This window comes from Fusarium keratoplasticum, chromosome 1 (genome assembly GCF_025433545.1).
Source record: "Fusarium keratoplasticum isolate Fu6.1 chromosome 1, whole genome shotgun sequence".
Classification (NCBI taxonomy): domain Eukaryota; kingdom Fungi; phylum Ascomycota; class Sordariomycetes; order Hypocreales; family Nectriaceae; genus Fusarium; species Fusarium keratoplasticum.
Genome location: NC_070529.1, coordinates 1,568,704 through 1,584,744, shown reverse-complemented (window position 1 = coordinate 1,584,744; position 16,041 = coordinate 1,568,704). Strand labels below are relative to the sequence as shown.

General features: G+C 53.4%; 8 protein-coding genes across 8 annotated transcripts; 3 read left to right on the top strand and 5 right to left on the bottom strand.

Moving 5' to 3' along the window:
• Positions 1-231: 231 nt before the first annotated feature.
• NCS57_00047500 (uncharacterized protein) lies at positions 232-1,353 on the bottom strand (the record flags this gene model as incomplete). Its single annotated transcript, XM_053050561.1, has 2 exons — positions 232-858; positions 910-1,353. 2 exons carry the CDS (start codon positions 1,351-1,353, stop codon positions 232-234), a joined length of 1,071 nt encoding a protein of 356 aa, XP_052919076.1.
• A 179-nt stretch (positions 1,354-1,532) lies between these two features.
• Positions 1,533-2,147, top strand: NCS57_00047400 (Succinate dehydrogenase assembly factor 3; the record flags this gene model as incomplete). Its single annotated transcript, XM_053050560.1, has 3 exons — positions 1,533-1,856; positions 1,917-2,016; positions 2,068-2,147. Exons 1-3 carry the CDS (start codon positions 1,644-1,646, stop codon positions 2,145-2,147), a joined length of 393 nt encoding a protein of 130 aa, XP_052919075.1. The 5' UTR covers positions 1,533-1,643.
• A 93-nt stretch (positions 2,148-2,240) lies between these two features.
• Positions 2,241-4,598, bottom strand: NCS57_00047300 (uncharacterized protein; the record flags this gene model as incomplete). Its single annotated transcript, XM_053050559.1, has 1 exon — positions 2,241-4,598. The coding sequence occupies exon 1, from the start codon at positions 4,578-4,580 to the stop codon at positions 2,241-2,243; it is 2,340 nt and encodes a 779-aa protein (XP_052919074.1). The 5' UTR covers positions 4,581-4,598.
• A 780-nt stretch (positions 4,599-5,378) lies between these two features.
• Positions 5,379-6,686, bottom strand: NCS57_00047200 (T-SNARE coiled-coil-like proteiny domain-containing protein; the record flags this gene model as incomplete). The annotated part of the gene is made up of 1 exon (XM_053050558.1): positions 5,379-6,686. One exon carries the CDS (start codon positions 6,684-6,686, stop codon positions 5,379-5,381), a length of 1,308 nt encoding a protein of 435 aa, XP_052919073.1.
• Positions 6,687-8,636: 1,950 nt separating this feature from the next.
• NCS57_00047100 (Tr-type G domain-containing protein) lies at positions 8,637-11,258 on the top strand (the record flags this gene model as incomplete). Its single annotated transcript, XM_053050557.1, has 1 exon — positions 8,637-11,258. The coding sequence occupies one exon, from the start codon at positions 8,637-8,639 to the stop codon at positions 11,256-11,258; it is 2,622 nt and encodes an 873-aa protein (XP_052919072.1).
• Positions 11,259-11,450: 192 nt separating this feature from the next.
• Positions 11,451-12,011, bottom strand: NCS57_00047000 (ER membrane protein complex subunit 6; the record flags this gene model as incomplete). The annotated part of the gene is made up of 2 exons (XM_053050556.1): positions 11,826-12,011; positions 11,451-11,741 (listed from the first exon to the last, which is right to left on the bottom strand). The coding sequence occupies exons 1-2, from the start codon at positions 11,889-11,891 to the stop codon at positions 11,451-11,453; spliced, it is 357 nt and encodes a 118-aa protein (XP_052919071.1). The 5' UTR covers positions 11,892-12,011.
• A 207-nt stretch (positions 12,012-12,218) lies between these two features.
• NCS57_00046900 (Uroporphyrinogen decarboxylase) lies at positions 12,219-13,694 on the top strand (the record flags this gene model as incomplete). The annotated part of the gene is made up of 5 exons (XM_053050555.1): positions 12,219-12,387; positions 12,464-12,505; positions 12,574-13,109; positions 13,171-13,561; positions 13,618-13,694. Exons 1-5 carry the CDS (start codon positions 12,333-12,335, stop codon positions 13,692-13,694), a joined length of 1,101 nt encoding a protein of 366 aa, XP_052919070.1. The 5' UTR covers positions 12,219-12,332.
• Positions 13,695-14,180: 486 nt separating this feature from the next.
• NCS57_00046800 (uncharacterized protein) lies at positions 14,181-14,633 on the bottom strand (the record flags this gene model as incomplete). The annotated part of the gene is made up of 2 exons (XM_053050554.1): positions 14,181-14,385; positions 14,443-14,633. The coding sequence occupies 2 exons, from the start codon at positions 14,631-14,633 to the stop codon at positions 14,181-14,183; spliced, it is 396 nt and encodes a 131-aa protein (XP_052919069.1).
• Between the last annotated feature and the right edge of the window lie 1,408 nt (positions 14,634-16,041).

Genomic DNA, 16,041 nt, shown 5'->3' with positions numbered 1-16,041 from the left:
CGGCGCGACCACTGGGAAAGGTGAGGATGGAGAAAATGATTGGGTGCTTGAATTGTCCTGGCTGGCGTTGTCTTGGGAAAATTGGATGCCTCGGCTTTGGCGTTTCGGAGACGGTTATACCCCCAACATTGATTCGAGTAGCACGACTCTTGAACTGGGATATGAATACACACATGCTTCACTCTTAGACTCGGCGAACCGACCTTGTTCAGATGTTGAATTTGATTTGCTCTATGAAGGCCTAAGGACACACTCAACGACGCCACGCCTTACACCCTCTGTTTCCTCTCGGAGCTGATCGACTTGAGCCCCCTTCTCTCGAGCTTTGTCAACAAAGTCGTCCAGCGAGCCACCAACGCCAAAGTACAACCGCTTGGCAGCAACAAATGCGCCAGCCTGGCTACCAGCAGTGTCACGCTCCTTCTCGAGGATGACAAAAATAGTCTCGAGGAACGCTTGAAGTGCGAAGGGAGAGTAGATTGTTTCCGCACCAAGGATAAGTGTACTACTGGGCTGGGCATTCCCTGTGGGCAGAGCGTAGAGCAAGTCCACAAACTCCTGTGACCAGGCTCCTGAGATGAAGGATAGAGACACATTCGACTCGAGGAGAGACTGCTGGAATGCCGCGAGAACTTCAGGGCCAAGCTCAACTTCACCTTCAATGGAGAAAGCTTCTTGGAGAGCTGGTAGCTGTGCGTTGTTGAGTGCCCAAGAGAGGATAAAGTTGGGAAGGGTGACGAGCTGGAGGACTGAGGGGTTGTAGTCTGCTAGAATGAGAGACAGTGGCTTCTTCTCTGACTTGGAACCCATGGCCCATTGAAAGAGGGCTAGTGATGGCAACGCGGTACCGCATCCCAGCTGTGTAGTATCGTTAGTGATCATGTACTTCGCTTCTCAACTCAGACATACCTCCATCACCCGCAAGGGCATTTGCTCCAAGGTCGAGATGGCATTCTTTGCCGCCAGGACCTTGACGAGATCGACACTGCTTTCCCAACTCTTGAAGCCGCCCTCATAGACACCCGTCTTCACATCATGGTTGCCCAATCCCTCCGACTGCGCACCTGCGACATCCTCCTCCTCGGCCATCAGCTGCACCCTGACATCCCACAGCTCTCTCCGCGGCAGCTGGATCGCAGTTCCATCATCTAGCGTTACGTCTAGTAAGCTATAGGCGATCTTGGACGGCAGCTGGGCCAGCAGATCAGCGAGCTGGTGGTGAGTCGGCGGGAGTTGAGGTTTTCCCGGGACTGGAAATGCGCTTGCAGCCGGAGCCGGGGCTGGCTTGGGGGCAACAGGCGCCGTCTCATCATCTGAGATGTCGTCGCCGGCGAAGCCAAAGGAAAAAGACATGATGGGCGTCGTCTGTGGTTGAAATTTTGAGGGTTGCTTCACTTGAAGCCGTTTGACAAGCAGGAAAAGTCGTGAGTGTGTGCACTGTGCAGTGGGGCCGAAAAATTGGCGTTTTGACGTACCGGGCACTGTGCTTGAGAATCTCGTCAACGCTGCCATCTTTACCGTCCTTGCAATTCTCGACTGGTTATTTGAAGACCAACAACACCCTCGAGCAACTTCCAAATATAAGTTTCTGGAGTCAATTCGTATATCTGATTTCTTCTACATACACAGAAACCCGAGCCACAATGCGTCCGTCAGTCTTGAGGCTAGCATCTGCCGTCAACACCCAGCGTGGGCTGAGGCCGAATCCAATGGCCCTGCTTCCTCCCATCCACCTCTACCGCCGTCTCCTCCGTGCCCACCGCAAGTACCTACCGGCTGAGATGAGGATTCTCGGAGACGAGTATATCAAGGCTGAATTTAGGGCGCACCGCAAGGTGGACAACCCAGCTCATCTGGTAGACCAACACATTATTAAGCCTGGAATCTATTGAGAACCTTGACTAATGCTCTTATAGATTGGCTTCTTGACAGAGTGGCAGCTGTATGCTCAAAAGATTGAGGGTGACTCTTGGGTGGGTGATAAGCTGGATGAGCAGAAGCTCGCAAAGATGAGTGGTAAGTCTCATGATCTATCTTCAACGATTTGATGCTGACCGTGTGCTATAGATGAGCAAATACACCAGCTGTACGAGTTGATGCAGGCGATCCAGGCTAGGTCCAAGGAGGGTGGCGAGTCAGATTCATAGACATCTATTGCATTATGTCCAAACTGGACAAGAACCATTGTACATCTATTAACCTTCTAGCATCCATGTCTTCTATCTTACTGTATCATCCGTCTATTTACCCTCCAACGCCTCCGCAATCCAGGTCGCCTGGATGGCGCTGACCTTCTTTGCATAATTCTTGTTGGTATATACGTGCTCGAGGAACATGATGGCCTCTTTCTTCTGACCGTGCAGCACACTCGCAGGATGGATGGCGACAACATGTTTACCGTGAACGGTGACGAAGCTGCCATCTGGTGCCAACATTGCCGTCTTCAAAGCAAACCCTCGAAGGAAGCACTTGAGCACCTGCTCAGCTCGCTCTGGAGAAATGGGCACAAAAGGTTGAGGGTCCTGTGGAGGAGCCTCGTCCAGAAGTTTCTCCCTGAGGCACATGCCACGGAGTTGCCTCCGAATGTTCAAGGCCTGTCTCATGTTGCGCATGTTGATCTTTCGTTGTTTGCACCAGTTAACCCTGTCCGCGTTCTCAGCCGTGTACTGTTGCATCGTCGTGAGATACGTGATGATGTCTCCTTCGCGGCGCTGAAGCTCTTTCCTCGATGCCTCGACCTCCTCCTGAGCTTCTTCGGATTGCACACTTAGGAAGATGTCTTCTCCGGAGGTGATGCAAGATATTATGTCGATAGCCTCGGTAACGCAGTCAAACTCGGGCTTTGCAGCAGCGAGAAGGACCGCACCCATTGGCGCTGAAATAGGGAAACGGGCCATGGTTTCACCAACACTCGTGATGGTTCCATCGTCATTCAACGCTCCGAGGAAGTGCAGATGAACCAAGGCCTTCTCAATGGCCTCGGTTTCCGGGGGGTCCATGAGAGGAAAGGCAAGGACATCCTGGATACCTCGTGCTTTCATGGTCAACACGGCCCCAAGAACATCATTCCGAAGAATCTCAGGGAGATCCGACTCCTGAAGCGACTTGAATGCTTCCTCTGTATACAGTCGGAAAGACTTTCCTGGGCCTTCACGGCCAGCTCGACCAGTTCGCTGCACAGCAGATGATTTAGATATCGGCTTGGCGAGAAGAGACTCCATGCCGAGTCGTGCTCGATACTGCTTCACCTTGGCCTTGCCGCAATCCACCACATATCTGACTCCAGGCACAGTAACCGAGGTCTCGGCAATATTTGTCGCCAGAACAATCTTTCGGGTGAAGGACGCTTTGACGGGCAGGAAGGCCTCGCGTTGGGCATCCATGGACAGCTGGCCGTAGAGAGGAAATACCTTGACCTTGGGAACATTAGACGCCAATGTGCCCGCGTATTCCTCAATCAGTTTCTGGGCCGACTCAATCTCTTCTTGTCCCGTCAAGAAAGCCAGGATGTCTCCGGGGAGTTGTTCCTGTAGATGTATCTTGAACACGGTCTTGAGAAGAGCGTCCTGAAGGTCAGCCACCGGTCGCGGCTCGTGGGTGACCTCAACAGGGTACTGTCGTCCTTTGATCTTGAGAACCTGGAGAGGATTTGTGTCCTGGATCTTGGGTCGTATATCCTTGAAGAACTCTTGAATCCCCTCCACATCCGCTGTTGCACTCATGATGACCACCTTCAGAGGAATACCACCGCGGCCGGATAGGTCTCCAGAAAGAATTTGCTTTAGAAATCCGACGAGAAGATCGACATCCAAACTCCGCTCGTGAATTTCATCAACAACAATGGCGCTGTAGCTCCGAAGATTAGGGTCGCGCAGAAGCTCCTGGAGCAACATTCCTTCCGTCAGGAACTTGATCCTGGAGCCTTTCGGAACCTGATGGTCGAATCGAACCGAATAACCCACCAGGCCGTCTGGCCTTCCCTTCCCAAGAGGCGTGCCGGCTTCTTGGGACACTCGATGGGCCAAGGTTGTTGCAGCGACTCGTCGAGGCTGCGTGATGGCAATCATCCCTCCCACCGAGATTTCGTCGTTGGAGCCTGGAAGCTTGACCCTCTGACGTCTGCACCAGGACTCCTGGTAGAGAAACTGAGGAACCTGGGTACTTTTACCCGAACCTGTCTCACCAACTAGTACAAGCACATCACTGCCTGATTTCCGCAGGGCTTTTTGAATCTCCTCGCGGTACTGCCAGATAGGAAGCTCTTTGCGTGTCTTGAGCAGCTTTGGATCTTCCCGGCTTCGAAACTTGTCATTGTTGCGCTCTTTGAAATGTTTCTTAGGCTTGGAAAATTTGTCGTCCTTGGTGTCAGCGGATTCGGTGTTGCTTGTTGTCTTGGGAGTTGAATCTTCTGGTGTTGAGGTTGAAGTTGAAGTTGGAGGTGTGATCTTGGCTGGTTTTGGAGCTGGCGCTGTGAGATATCCTTCGAGAGAAATGGCCTTTCCTCCTATCGTGACAGCATTTGGATCAGTCTTGGTCTTTCTCCTCTTAGATGGGCGCGTAGACGTGGTTTCTGATGTCATTTTGCCAGTTGTTGGTGTGTTCTCGGAGTACACTTGGTGTTTGTCTTTGAGTTGGGAAATTTTTAGTTGGGCTTTATGAGAGACCCTGGTACAGTGCCAAGTCAGCGGCACTGTGCACCTCACCACCGCAAGGCCGTCGCCTCTACGGATATGTACACTTACAAGGAATGGAGAGCTTTCTACACTTTGGCAGAAAACTGACTCCATGTTCTCCATGGGTCCAAGAATCTGAACAATCCTCAATTCTGTATTATTTGCGCAATATGGTGTACAAAAATGAGCTTTCTTGTGTGTTGCTTCGATGTGCCCAGTTCTTGATGGCTTCAATAAACGGATAATCCCATGCGCCTCATTTATTCGTCAAAGTACAAAACACATGCTCTCTAAATCGTAATGTAACTTGAAGACTGCCAATACCTGGCCGAAAAAGCCTCCGGGAACTTTCCATTTACCCTCCTCCTTCAGTCTCGTTCCATTGGAATGATTGCCAGTAGAACTTGGCGAGGCGGTTGGCAAAGCAGACGCCAGCCTTGAGACAGGTCAAAGCCCAAGATCCTTCGGTTTTATTGCAAATTCGTTCTTACAGTTGGCCCAGAGTCTGTTTTCTTTTTGTCTGAACGTGTGCCAAAGTGCACGTCTTGACTGTATCAACTCTGTAGTTGCCCAATAGCCCAGATAAAGCCCACCATAATGGGCACATTAAGTCGAGTCGTGCCCGTCCTCCGCGGCTCTAAAAACCATTTCTATCGTGAGCATTATTGGTAGCCCTTTACTTGATGCGGGCCAAGCGCTCTCTGTTCATTCTCGTGGCGTCATCAACAGCATCGCTCTATATGTGAGGTTAGATCTGGTTTCGCGAGTGACATGAGAAAGAAATCCACTCGCCTTGTTCATAATACGATCGATCTGCTTGTTCTGCGCGTCAACCTCCTTGCCAATGGCTCTGCCAACCATGTTCATCATCGACACCTGGCCTTCCAGCTCGGTAATGCCATCGTCGATCTGGTCTTCAAGCTCATCTGCACCCTCCTCGTCGTCGAGGTTGAACTTTCCATAATCCTTCTTGCGGGCTGCCCCTCGTGCTCTGCCCGCAGCGCCCATATCCCTGAAGTTGGACTCCATTCGCTGGTTGGCTTGGAAACCGTCACGACGGGTGGCTTCTCGGGCGTCTCGCTCAGACCGGTGACGTGACATGACCTCCTCATCGGCCTTCAACTGGCGCTGCTTGGATGTGAATGGGTTGCTGACATGAACAGCAAACATGCTTCCGTTCAAAGTCTTGAGCTCTGCAGCCCGGTCCTGGGCAATCTTGTTCTGGTTGGCAGCGAGATCGAGATGCTTCTCGGTGTTGTTCAATCGTTCACCCTGAGCACCAAGACGAGCTAGCGTAGCGCGACCGACCTCGTTCGCCTGTCGAGCCATCTGGACTGAGCGGCTGACGGAAGAAGCACTCTCCTGCTGAAGTTGTCGCTTCTCTTGCAGGATAGCCTGGTACTCTGCCTCTTCCTGCTCCTCAGCGGTCAACTGGCGCTCCTCTCCATAGCCACCATATGAACCACCGTCCGCTCCTGACTGCCCATAAGCTCCGCCCTGGCCAGGAGTCTGCTTCTGAGCCTGGCGCTCCTGGGCACCGGCGAACAGAGCATCGCGGTTGTCATCAGGCTCGCTGGGACCAAATCCGCCATAGCCACCAGGGCCTCTAGCACCGGCGGCTGGGGCAGGACTGTTGTATCTGTTCTGGCTGGGCGCATCGCCATATCGGTTTCCGCCGTAGCCACCACCAGATCCGTATCTATCCGCACCGTAGCCGCTCGGGGGTTGCGAGGGGGGACCTCCGGGTCCGGGCGAAGGAGCACCGTAGGGGTTGGCAGCCTGGGGGGCAGGGCTAGGGCCGCCGGGGCCACCAAGGCCTGCGCGGGCTTGTTGATAAGGAGTCATGTTGGCATATTTCGCTTCGTCGGCGTAGGGATCTTTGCCTCCTTGCTTGGCGTAGGGGTTGGAGGAGTTGGAGGAGACGGACTGAGACGACTTCTTGCGACTAAAGAGGGCATGACGGTTGGCGTCGTCGCCGTCATCGCCCTTCTTTCCAAAGCCGAACTTCTTCATGGCGAGGTGGCGAGAAACGGGCGGGTATGGATCGTGATTGATGTGTTGGTCGTAAGAGATAGGGTCGTTGAAAAGGAGAAATCAAAAGGACAGTGAAGAGCTGAAAGGAGGAGATGGATGGCAGCGCTACCTTATGAAAGGACTGACCGATGGACGGGAGAGCGGACCCTGGCCTGGCGGGCGGTGTCCCCCTCCTCCACTCAGGCTGGTACAAATCGGTCTTCCTGGGTTCCAGGTTGTCATGCATGTACTTGTTAGCGGCGCGGCCTTTCGTTTCGGGGATGGATCAGGCGCCAGTCAGGCGTCCCAGGCCTGCAGTGACGGGATTCAGCATGCCAGCAGGCTCCAAGTTACAGGCCGGCCTGGCACCCTAGTAGGCGCCCAACAAGCGCCCGAAGGCGAAATGGAAGCCACCGTTAAACTGGAACCTAGATGGACCCTTCAATTCCGGCCCCCTGGTCCTACAGCCGCAACCTGGAACCCCTCCATGCAGTTTATGGATCCTTAATTCCATGCGGGCACTCGTCTTTTCGTGGCTTTTCTAAGAATGTTTAGACCTCCTGGCAAGGAACTTGCCCTCAGGATTCTAGATTGATATTCTACACACTAGTCGACGTGATTCAGGCTTACGAGTGGCCGCCCAAAGAGCGTGGCTCAGCGCTTTCACTGCGTCAGCCAGTGGCGGCGCCCACGTATGCCAGTCAGCTTGAGGGTGGTATTTTTATCGCTGCTCTGGCCCAGTCAGGCTGACAGGAAAGGACTTTGGATTCAGCTCGGGTAAGCCATTTTGATTTATTGGGTGGCTTGATGAAAAGTGAAAAACCGAGCCGAGCTGTTCCCAACCTGGAGTTTGGAGTTGGTATGAGACAGTGCTCATGTTCCGACACAGTTTCACCTATGGAGGGGGAGTGGATATGCATTCCTCTGCGTGAGGTTGATGAACGCATATATTTTAGAATAGAGATATTAGAGAGAAAAAGTGAAGCCGTTCAAATTGTTGCTTCGTTGTATCCCACGAAGTCAGTCTGAGTACCTTCCTAGATTTTAGATGAAAGGCACCCTGGAGAATCCAGGTTTATTGTGGGGGAGTCAACTTATGCAGGAGCCCGGGCTGCAGAAGTACCACCAGTAAGCTCGGGATGAGCTCAAGATGAATCCTTTACCACGGATACTCCCAGGCATTTGTGCAACTTGAATATCATTATACTAATCGAACAACAGCCAACGGCCTGGATTGCAAACTCTATTAACGAAATGATATCACGTGCCAGCGCTGCGAAAATGGAAGGAGTTTAATCGCACCCAGCTCCAGTCAGCCCACTGAGTGGGGGATTGCCTCAGTCGCTCGGCAGTGGCTGAACCCACTGAGGGCCCCGCCAGAGACCCACCCGGGAGCCTTCTGAGAGTTCCCAGTGATGAAGGACCATTGAGGCAATCACGGCACCCCAGGTTCTTGCGAAGCTCCCGTGATTGGCTGCCTGGCCGATGCGTCACCTCTGACTCGCTTCCTTCCGACTCGGCCAGCCGGGAAACACGATCTAGAATTTCCTACATTAACACGCAAGGTCGCGGTGTAACCTTTGGATATTGTTTTCGAATTTGACACTTAACACCGTGACTTGCTTGAGCTGCACCTTCCAACCTCTTCAGCATTCACAGTCGGCGTCATGCCTTCCTTCTGACCTGGAAACTGACTGACCACGTCCCTCCAACATTCTTTGGAGTCGTGATCAACGCATCCATCACGGCCGCCCTCTCACACACCGATATATCTCCTAAGGAGTCAACAAGATGATAGTCCGAATACAGCACAACCTCTATTCTCACGTCATTGGATATCTCGCCCTGCAGTTATTACTCTTACAGCGTACCTCAATATCAATATCTTGAACTTATCTGCCCCCCTTCTCACTCAACCCCTGAGCCTCATCTACCCATTCCGTTGTGGCCATGGCCTCCGTGTTCACTTACGATCCGGATCCTCCGAGGGTCTCATCCCCCTGGCTGCTCCCAAACGATCCTGGGAAGGACGACAATGAGAATAGTCTTGGATCAACGACCCCTGGCTCAACTCAGGACGTTCAGCCAGGCTTGTTGTCGGAGTATGGGGTCACTAAACTTGAAGCAGAGCCCCAAGAAGGGCCAACTGAGTATAAGCTTCACCTGCTTCTTCGACCTCGAAGGGTATTCAAGAACATGAGCACAGCTGGCCAGTCCCGCAACCCTCGGCCTGCGAAGCCATCGACACCATCTCCAGCTGCCTCAAGCCAGCCCCGACAGGAGAGGCTTCAGCATCTGACAACCCAACTCCTATGGAGGCTGCAGCAGTCCTCTCCGTATCACGCATCGAGTTCCAAGGAACTAGCCCTTCCAAGGCTACCAGATGACAATGTCGACCTCACCGCTCCCGTCAAGCTGAATAGCCTCATCCCAGGGCTTGAGGAATCAAGGGGTGCCCTGTACGAAATTGGCGTTGCTGATGATGGTACACTCATTGGACTCACGAAAGACGAGATGGACGAAAGCATCACAACCCTGAGAGTCATGGCCGCGAGCTTGGGATGCTCTGTTGAGGTTGTTCGCATGGTCATTGTAGGAGATTGCGAATGGGACGAGTCAGCAGAGCTGGTTGACAACTCCGCAACTGAGCCTGCCACTGTCACCCGAAGTGGCAAGTTGTGGGTTGCCGAGGCACTTGTCATGCCAAACTTTGGGTTTGTCGATGGGGATGACTCTTCGACTTCTCAGTCAGGGAGATCAACAGGGGAGGCCCTTACTGTCCCCAGCCGCGGCAGCTCATCTACGCCTCAGTTAAGGGTCACATTCACCGGTCCCACAACATCTGGCAAATCAAGCTTGTTGGGCACGCTATCAACCGGGACTCTCGATAACGGCCGTGGAAAGAGTCGTCTTAGCTTGCTCAAGCATAGACATGAAGTTGTCTCTGGGCTAACCAGCTCCATAGCCCAGGAGCTCATCGGGTACAAGGACCATTCAATCCTCAACTATGCTCATGGGAATATCGAGTCGTGGGTTGATATTCACGACTGCTCCGAGAATGGTCGCCTCGTCTTTGTTTCTGATTCGGCCGGCCATCCAAGGTATCGTCGCATTGTCCTTCGCGGTCTCATGAACTGGGCGCCCCATTGGATCATTCTCTGCCTTGCTGCAGATGACACAGAGTCGGCTTCCAAGGGCCCTGGCGCGACGTCGTCGGCGCAAGATGTCCTTGGGGCTGCTGCGGCGGGTGTTGACCTAGTCAAAGCCCATCTGACCCTGTCTCTCAAACTTGGTGTTCCCATGGCCGTTGTTATCACCAAGATGGACCTTGCTTCCAAACCAAGCCTGGCGAGGACCATGAATAAGGTTCTAACTGCCATCAAGGAGGCTGGGCGTGTGCCCAAGATCTTGCCGCCCGACCAAAAGCAGCACCGAGAGTTGGAGAGCGTCCCTGAAGAAGATCACAACAAGGTCAAGGAGGTGTTGAGAGGTATCTCGGAGAGTGGAAAACATACTGAGGTCATTCCCATTGTGCTTACAAGCGCAGTCAAAGGGAGCGGCATTGGTCTCATGCATGCTCTACTGGAAAACCTGCCTCTGCCGCCTGCTCCTACGGCTCGTGACTTTGTTGGCATGGTGTTGAACCCAGAGCAGCCTAAGTGCCTCTTCCACATCGACGACACCTTCACGTTGCCGGCGTCTTACAGCGTGTTGACAGGAAGCTCTGGAAAGCAACCCGAGCCAGGCATTGTGGTCTCCGGGCACCTTCGATTTGGCCGGCTCTCTGTAGGTGACAAGATCGTCATTGGACCGTTCCCATCTGAAGAGGACGACCCCCGTGGTTCAAGTCCAGAGGATAGGCCATCGCCTGGTAGCTATGGACTATCAATATCGCACCCATCTTCAGCAGAGTTGGCACGCATCGCCATGAAGAATGCCGTTTCAGCTTCAGCCATTGCTGGAGAGTGGCATGACGCACAAATTGTGAGCATCCGCAATCTTCGATTGCCAGTTTTGACCCTTGAGGCCGGACAAGCTGGATCGATTGGGCTTGTGATCCATTCATTGTCGAATGGGCACCTAAACGGCAACTCTGGGTCCTGCTCACCGGCCGAGGTTCCTCGCATCCGCCGCGGCATGATTTTAGCAATTCCTTCCAAGCACATGGCAGACACTGGGCTGAAGCTTCAAGCGGCAAGCGGATTTACAGCAGTGTTCGGTGACCCAGACGCCCGGATGTTGGCCGTTGGCTCGTTTGTGAATATCTACATTGCGAGCGTTAGGACGGTTGCCCGTATCCGTCGAGTAACTCGCCAGGATAAAGACTGGGAAGCTGGCAACGTGACCACAGACGACATGGAGGACATTTTCAACCTCAACGAAGATGTCGAACCCGAGAATAACAAGGCAGAGTCTGACCAGTCGACGAGTGGTACCGAGGTTGCTTTGGAACTGTTGAATCACCGAGAATGGATCGAGATGGGGTCGCGTGTGATACTGATGGAAGGTGGATCTCAGGATAAATCTGGGCTTGAGGGTTTTGTGGGAAAGGTTGTCGAGATCATTGATTAAATTCTTGAGCGGAATTGTTTAGTTAGTATTGTTGTTCTCAGCGTTTGTATTCTAGTATATTTGTCTTTTGCTTAGTTGCTAACACGCATGTCATTTGTTCGACGCAGGATGGTCGAGAATCATTTGCTGAAAGGGTTTCTCATTATAACTCCTAAGACGCCATGTATATGCTTAACTCCATAACGAACCGCCCTAGGCTCGGACCAAACCATAGAATAACGTCCATGTCAAGACGAAGCCAGAGATGCCGTTGAACATGCCGCTGATCCAAAAGTCAAAGAAGCCGCGGTAGAATCGGGATGGGTCGAGGGGAGCGTGGCCCTTGGGGATGGACTCGGGGGCGACCTTGAGGAAGTAGAAGAGGAGAGTGGTGATGAAGGAGAAGACGAAGTAGATGAGGAAGCCGTAGTATGATTCGAGGCCAAGGATGCCAGCACTGACGCCGAAAAGGGAGGCAGTGAGACTGTGGAGGTTGGAGAGGGCCTGTAGGGAAGGAGTTAGTAAGATAGTGAATCCCGAATTATATCATGGGAAGCTTAGGTCATGCGACAGGAGGTGAGAACGCACCTTGGAGTTGTGGACCACAGACTCGGGGACGATGGGGTTGATCTGGAGCTCGCGTTCGGACGGCATTGTCGCGGATGTAGATGGGACAAGGCGAGTTGGGTTTTGTGAGTCGCGGAGAGGGCGATTGTATTGGTCGTCTTGGACGTATGCGAGGCTGTAGCTGAATGGAGGCAAGGCTGATGCAGTCGGTCACTCTGCGTCTCAGATGAAGCTATCCAACGCGCTGGAGCTTGCTTGGTTGCTTCATTGATGACAGCGTGTCGGTCCGACCGTGTCTCCGAGCCCCGGGGTGGAGCTTCCATTTGGAATCAATGCACGGACAGGCCAACCCCGGAGTTGCACGGAGTGGAGTACGTACCGGAAAGAACCCCTCCACGGAAAGCTGCGATGATCCAGTTTCTCGGCGGGGTCCCTTCGAATGCCTGTTTGGACTTAAGAAGTCTTGATATCTCGCTGTATTTCTCGGATCAGCCTGCCAATTCGTCTACCGAGATATACAAAACGACAATGGAACACTCTTTTGAGCCTCTCAAGAACGACCTGCTGCTTCGCGCGGCATGGGGTGGGTTGCATGCGTGAACCCGGCGCACGCCGACCATGGGAGAGCTTGTGCTGAGAATTGCCGTGTTGCGAACTAGGCCAGACCGTTGAGCGCCCGCCCATGTGGGTGATGAGACAAGGTAAGAGAGATGCGCTGTCGCCGTGGAATTGGGCATGTATGGAGTTTGACTGACTCAATTGGGCGCAGCCGGCCGTTACCTCCCCGAGTATCACGAGGCCAAGGGCAACCGGGACTTCTTCGAGTGCTGTCGCGACCCCGAGGTTGCCACGACGATTACACTGCAGCCTGTCCAGCGCTACGCCGGCCTCATCGACGCGGCCATCATCTTCTCCGACATCCTCGTGATCCCCCAGGCCATGGGCATGGTGGTCGAGATGGTCGACAAGAAGGGCCCGCACTTCCCGAGCCCGCTCAAGACCCCCGACGACGAGCAGTACGGTCAGGTTCTCGCCAAGAACGTCGATGTTGCTGCCGAACTCGACTATGTGTACAAGGCCGTCACGCTGACGCGCCAGAGGCTCCAGGGACAGGTGCCGCTGATCGGCTTCTGCGGTGCTCCTTGGACTCTGTTCTGCTACATGGTCGAGGGTGGTGGCACCAAGCTGTTTGCGCAGGTCAAGACGTGGATCTACAGATACCCCGAGGAGTCGAAGAAGCTGCTGGCAAAGATTGCTGATATCTGCGTGGACCACTTGGCTCTGCAAGTCAAGGCTGGTGCTCAGGTAAGAGAATTGAGGTTATTTGCTAGTATATCTTCGTGCTGCTAACCCAGATGCTGTGTAGTTGGTCATGGTGTTTGACTCATGGGCGGGAGAGCTCGGCCCTGCATCCTACCGTCAGTTCTCGGAGCCTTACCTCAAGCGCATTGCGGAGAAGCTGCCCGAGAAGCTCAAGGCCCTCGGTCTGGACAAGGTGCCCATGACTGTGTTCCCCAAGGGTGCGTGGTATGCGCTCGACTCGGCGTGCAACCTGGGCTACAACGTGGTGGGAATGGACTGGCTGCACGACCCCAAGGAGGCTGTCAAGATCCGAGGAGACCGCAACATTGTGTTCCAGGGCAACGCCGACCCCGGAGTTCTGTACGGCACCAAGGAGGGCATCACGACGGCCGTGCAGGAGATGGTTGACGGGTTCTGGGTTGGCAACAAGGGCTGGATCGCCAACCTCGGCCATGGTATGTTTTCCGTTCGGCCTTGAACATGAGGAGTTGGAGCTGACAGGACTAACTAGGAATCACCCCTGGCGTGAACCCCGACAACCTCAAGCACTTCTTTGAGGAGGTTCATCGTCTGACCAAGAAGAACTGATTAGGTAGCAAGGGAGCCCTAGCTGTGTCAGGAATATGGCGCGATATCGAAGCACCATGAAATCTCGCATCATGAGTGTGTCCTCGGACGCCAAAGAGTCATGTAAGCGGATGTATCAATGATCAAGTCACCATGAGGAAGTAAAAAAGGGATAGACCAAAAAACACATGTAATATAGCAGAAAATGGCGATCATGATATTAAAAAAGAAAAAAATTCAGCTCTTTCCAATTCATCGCAACCCGCAGGTGGGTATCTTAGCTTTTCCTCCCGTCAAGTTTATTCATTCATGCCTGTCCTTTCCTGTCCGTTCGTCCGTACTCATAAATGGCCTGACCATGTATTATCCCCATTGTCAAAGGCGCCTAGAACACCGAGCTCGAAAATGATTACGCCCTCCCAAAAACCCCTCTCATGCAAGAGAGATGCCCACAGAATAAATAATTCAAATGTGTGTGGTGGTGGTGGTGAAAAAAGGGGGCGTTTTCTAAGCCTTCTTGCCAAAGAGCCAGTTCTTGCCCTTTTGGGCGAGGGACTCGGTGGCGGGAGCAGGCTTGGCGGGCTCGTCCTCCTCGGCGATGGCCTCCTCGTTGCTTGGTCGGCGAGTCAGCTCCTCGTCAGTGTCCTTGAAGACGTTGCCAGCACCGCCACGGCCAGAGTGCTGAGCACCAGCAGAAGGGCGTCGGGGGACACTTTGTATTCAGTTAGCATCTCTGTTGTTGAAATAGTGCGGGGTGGAGAGAACTTACGCCTCAACGTCCTGGCGCTTGCGAGTCTCGCGGGGGTCGTCGTTCTTGGCCATGTTGCCAGTACCGCCACGGCCAGTGGTGACAACAGAGCCCCTGAGGACAGGAGTCTGGAGATCGGCGGGGTTCGTCTTGGGAGTGTGAGCAGTGTCGGCCATGTTGCCGGCACCACCACGTCCGTGAGAGGCGATCATTGTGATGGATAGAGGTGATGAGAAAGATGTGGTGGTGGTGGGTAGGTGGTCTACAGCTGTGATGTGTGCTGTAGGTGGTTTCTATTCAGGGACTCGAGTGCTGAGTGTTCAGGAGTGGAGGCCACTGAGGGGTTGTAAGAGGGGTTGTATGTGAACAACGAAATTGTTGAGTCAAAGCAAGAGACAAGAAAGTGTTCTTGGGGGAAGATGGAGTGTAGAGTCTGAGCTGGGTGAGACCGAAACCGAAGAGGACGGTCAAGCCTTTTAACGCAATGCCAAGTCTTGGTGATGTCGTTATTTTTTGCAATTTTTTTTGGTCCTGGGCTTTTCTAGGATGTTCCCATGATCAACCAGAAAAAAAATAGAACCAGGCAAGGCCCCAGCAGTGTCTCCTGCTACTGCGGGCTTTTACCCACCGCCCAGTCAGAGTCAGTGTGTGTGCCATGGAGCTTCTACGTGCGGTCTAGCGAGTCTAGGCCAACTCCGAAACTGGGCACCCGTCCCGTGGAAGTGTTCGACACAGTTGCCCGATTTTTCAGCATTTTCGCCTTGATTATTGAGCTTATTCACGAGATTGATTATTAACTCTCGACAGCCCCATCATTCTTTTTCTTACTCTTTCGCACTTTTGCTCGTCTTCAGCTGGCTGTTGCCCGGAATGAGAAACGAAAAAAAAAGTCTCTTGAGGCTCCTTCTAGGCGGCAAGTCGATGGCAAGTATATGCATGTACCCGGCGCCAAGGGCTTGGTTTGTGCCACCGGCCCCAGGCCTAAAAGGCCGCGCTGGCACGCCCGCCAGTCGTTGGGATCTGGGTACGTAATGGTTTTTCATGTCCTCGTGGTGCCCCAGACTCTTGGCGCGGTACCCAAGGGTACGAAGTTCATACAAGCTTTTTGAGGGGACCTGCCAGAGCCAGAACCTGAGCCTGAGCGTCAGTCGCCTCAGCTGGGTCTCGAGCGATGAGGGGTTGATGGTCACTTGATCGATTCAGAGTCACCCGTCCGTCAGATATCACCGCCTCCTCATCTCCCTCCGCTGCTAGCTCTCAGGGGGACCTTGTGAAATTGGCCAATAACGCCGGCTGGTATGCCAAGCTGGTTGCCCTCTTGGGGAGCTGAGCTGTTTTGTCGTGCTTTTCCCCTCCGGAAAGAGTACCGCAAAGGGCAATTCAGGGTATCTAGCTCTCTCCTCTTTACGCCCACATGAGCAGAAGCAGCAGCTTCATTTTCCAGCCCAACGAAACTATAGCCACGGAATGTATCACGTTTATCAAGTTTTAATTGCTCGCCAAGGCTCAATGCCAAGAATCCCCCAGCTTCGCCTTCGCCGGGCTCCGAAATCCCATTCGAATCCCAGCGGCGCTCGCTCCCGCTCCTGCGGCGTCCCTCGCGTCCGATTTACTTTTGCC